The 3731-nt window shown below is 58.5% G+C and overlaps 1 protein-coding gene across 1 annotated transcript; it reads left to right on the top strand.

Moving 5' to 3' along the window:
- Positions 1-218: 218 nt before the first annotated feature.
- GPR25 (G protein-coupled receptor 25) lies at positions 219-1363 on the top strand. Its single transcript, XM_021682843.1, has one exon. The coding sequence runs from the start codon at positions 257-259 to the stop codon at positions 1361-1363; it is 1107 nt and encodes a 368-aa protein (XP_021538518.1). The 5' UTR covers positions 219-256.
- Positions 1364-3731: the final 2368 nt, after the last annotated feature.

The raw sequence follows: 3731 nt of genomic DNA, 5'->3' as shown, positions 1-3731 counted from the left end.
TCTGCTGGGTCCCTGCCCTTCCCCTAGGGCCAGCCCCAAAACGTAGGCCTCAACCCGGGGGGGGGGGGGGCTGCCCCTCCCACGCCCCCCCCTCCTCCCTCACCTTCCTGCCCACCCATTTGCCTCGGTCTGGGCGGCAGGAAGGGAGGTGCTGGGCACCGGCCGTGAAGAGCAACCCCCACCCCCCTTCCCTCGCTCAGAGCTCCCGCCGCCCGCACCCAGGCTGCGTCCCGCACAGGCCTCGCGGCCCCCCGCCATGCACCGCACCGAGCCCTGGATCCCCAGCCCGGGGACGGCGTCCTGGGACTACTCGGGGTCCGGCGACCTGGAGGAGCTGGAGCCGTGCCCGGTCCGGGACCTGCCCTACGGCTACGCCTACGTGCCTGTGCTCTACCTGGCGGCCTTCGCGGTGGGCCTGCTGGGCAACTCCTTCGTGGTGTGGCTGTTGGCTCGGCGGCGCGGCCCGCGGCGGCTCGTGGACACCTTCGTGCTGCACCTGGCCGCCGCCGACCTGGGCCTCGTGCTCACGCTGCCGCTGTGGGCGGTGGCGGCGGCGCAGGGCGGCCGCTGGCCCTTCGGCGAGGGCCTCTGCAAGCTCAGCGGCTTCGCGCTGGCCGGCACGCGCTGCGCAGGCGCGCTGCTGCTGGCGGGCCTGAGCGTGGACCGCTACCTGGCGGTGGTGAAGCTGCTCGAGGCGCGGCCGCTGCGCACCCGGCGCTGCGCGCTGGCCGCCTGCTGCGGCGTCTGGGCCGCGGCGCTCCTGGCCGGCCTGCCCTCCCTGGCCTACCGGGGGCTGCGGCCCCTCCCCGGCGGCGGCCGGGGCAGCCAGTGCGGGGAGCAGTCCTCCGACGCCTTCCAGGTGCTGAGCCTGCTGCTGCTGCTGCTCACGTGCGTGCTGCCCTTGGGCGTCAGCCTGGTCTGCTACTGCCTCATCTCGCGCCGCCTGCGCCGCCCGCCGCACCCGGGCCGGGCCCGGAGGAACTCGCTGCGCATCATCTTCGCCGTCGAGGGCGCCTTCGTGGGCTCCTGGCTGCCCTTCGGCGTCCTGCGGGCCGTCTTCCACCTGGCGCGCCTGGGGGCGCTGCCGCTGCCCTGCGGCCTGCTGCTGGTGCTGCGCTGGGGCCTCGGCATCGCCACCTGCCTGGCCTTCGTCAACAGCTGCGCCAACCCGCTCATCTACCTGCTGCTGGACCGCTCGTTCCGCGCCCGCGCCTGGCGCGGGGTCTGCGGGCGCGCCGACCGCCCGGCGCGCAGAGGCAGCTCGGCGTCCTCGCTCTCCAGGGACGACAGCTCCGTGTTCCGGAGCCCGGCCGGCAGCTGGGAGCGAGCCCGGACGGCGAACGCTGGCCGGGCCCTGCTGTAGCTGTCCCGCGCCCGGCGGAGGTGGCGGCCCCGGAGCCCGCAGGGGAGGGAGGCCCGGGGAGGGGGGTGGGGGAGACTCCCCAGACGAGCCTTCTCGGCTGGGGGCCGGCACTGCCCGGACTCCCAGGGCCTCCTTCATTAGCTTCCCCAGAACCTCAGCGCTTTTGGAACTCCCGCCCCCAAACCAGCCTGCTGAGAACAGCTGTTCTCTCAGCCCAGTGGGCAAGTGGGGCTAATTCCAGTTCAGTAAAGGTCCTATGAGATGGAGCAGACAGCAGTCTGGACACCCACAGTTTCGCCAAGTAGAAGAAAGGGAAGTGGTTTCCTTCTCTGCCCCATTAGGAATAGCGCTGGCCAGAATACCAAACCCAGACCCCCCAAAAGCTGTTGTCTCCAGCTATGCTTTCTCTGAACCCCTACAAGAGCCAGTCTTCTGAGAAATACCTTCTCGAAGTCAGACCCTCTGGCCTTCTCACTCTACAAGAAATTCTATAGATTATGGGAATTGACAGCCCTTTTGTATTTAGTCAGCTTTGTGTGCTCACCAGAGCCATGGGAACCAGCCCCAGTGTGCGCTGCCCAGTTTATTCCTCCTGACAATTTCCCGGAAAGTGCTAGGCCTACCCTAGTTTTGTATCCTCTCCCCAGTCCCATGAAGCGGACAGACTCACCCTGGAAATTATCTTGGCCCTTTCCTCTGGACAGAAGATTCTGAAATCTTTCGCCAGACATCCAGATTCTCTATCACTCAGCCAGGGCCACCAGAATCATCTGTGTCAGTTCACCTTTCTCAATAAAAACTGTTGCTAGCCTGAGCCCGACAATCATGTCTTTCTTTACTTGAGTAGTGGGAGTGAAATGAGTGTCAGGAGAAAAATCCAATAGTGGATCAGACAAAATTCAAACCAGTAGTTGAGGTTAACCTCAGACGATCAGGATTTAGTGTGATGTCAGAGACCTAGACAGCTGCACCATTTCGGGAGCAGTAATTGTACAGAAAGGCAACAAATCCTTTATTTTAAAGGACATTTCACATTTTGAAGGTTACAGAGGAAAAAAGATGTAAGGGCATCTGCCAGCCAGGTGTCACTTCAGAGAGGAAATGAGTCACTGTGATTTTTTGAATATGTACTGGGCATTTTTTCCTATCCTTTTTGAGACCATCTATCCATTTTCTGACTTTGTGACTTACCCTTTGAGGGTTTGGGAATTCGGTGTTTATACTTTTGATTTAAGAGGATTTGCCTAAAGGAATGTCAGTCAGTGCAGGGAAAGGAACGTAATTCTCCTTGAGAACCACCTCCCAGCCAGATCTCCACCAGCCCAATCATAAAGTTGCAGGCTCTGGGGGCAGCATCCACTGAGATCAGCACTTCAGTGCTAGGTTGGGTCTGAATCCTGGGCATTCATTCTCAAGCTGCTTAACCCCCTACCTAATACCACTGCATTTGTCTTTAGCGTTTGGGGCTGTTGGATTAGAGTGGATTGAATGTCACACCCCACTGTGACCCCACCTGTCAGCTGTCCCTAGTAGGTGAGGTTGTTAAGAAAGGTTAAGCACATTCCTCCCACACACCCAGAGAGAGGCAAGACTTGCAGCCTGTGGGGTCCTTGGTGCCAGTAGGACAAATTTCAGACACTCTTGCGATTTAAGAGCTCAAGTATATCATGGCTCTTCCTATCCTCACCCTTGCTCTCTCATGCAAGAAATTCTTTTTCGCTGGGGTGCCTGGCTGGCTCAGTCCAAGGAGCATGTGACTCTTGTTCCTGGGGTCGTGGGTTCGAGGCCCACATTGGGTGTAGAGATTACTTAAATAAATCTTTAAAAAAAAAGAAATTATTCTGTGTCATAGGGCGGGCTTGCAGGATAGGGAAGCTAGCTCTCCTGTGGGTTGGGATGTGGCGAAACCTCAGCTTACAGACCAGGCACTTCTCTTGGCTGTTCTGACTGAGGTGCCACTTCTACTCCCACCAATATACGTCTCCTGACTTACTGACTCATTGAGCTCCCTGAACGCAGACAGGAAGAAGGCTTCTCCATGCCCAGGTTTCTTCATAGCCCTTCTGGAGTACTTATTGAAACTCAGCATTTACTTCCCGCTGCAGAACTCCGGCTGATGGGCTGACGAGGAGAGAAAGTTCCCTCCCTTTGTTTCAGTAGGTCACTGAATTAGTCTGCCTTGTGTCCCTTGGAAATTTTCTTTTATATGCACACAAGAGCAAAAGAGGACCAGGAAACTTACAGTTTTCACTGAGGAAGACGAGGCGCAGGTTCAGGAAAGAGTTAAATGAGCACTCCCACATATATTGCCAGCAGGAGAGTTAAAGGGCAGATTCTTTTTTCTTTTTTTTAAGATTTTATTTATTTA

The sequence above is a fragment of the Neomonachus schauinslandi genome, chromosome 6 (genome assembly GCF_002201575.2).
Source record: "Neomonachus schauinslandi chromosome 6, ASM220157v2, whole genome shotgun sequence".
In the NCBI taxonomy this organism is placed as follows: domain Eukaryota; kingdom Metazoa; phylum Chordata; class Mammalia; order Carnivora; family Phocidae; genus Neomonachus; species Neomonachus schauinslandi.
Note: the sequence above shows the minus strand (reverse complement) of the source record. Positions and strands in the feature narration are given on the sequence as shown.

What these genes read in the sequence shown, in the direction of transcription:
- GPR25 (XM_021682843.1), top strand. Translation starts at nt 257, where the DNA reads ATGCACCGCACCGAGCCCTGGATCCCCAGCCCGGGGACGGCGTCCTGG.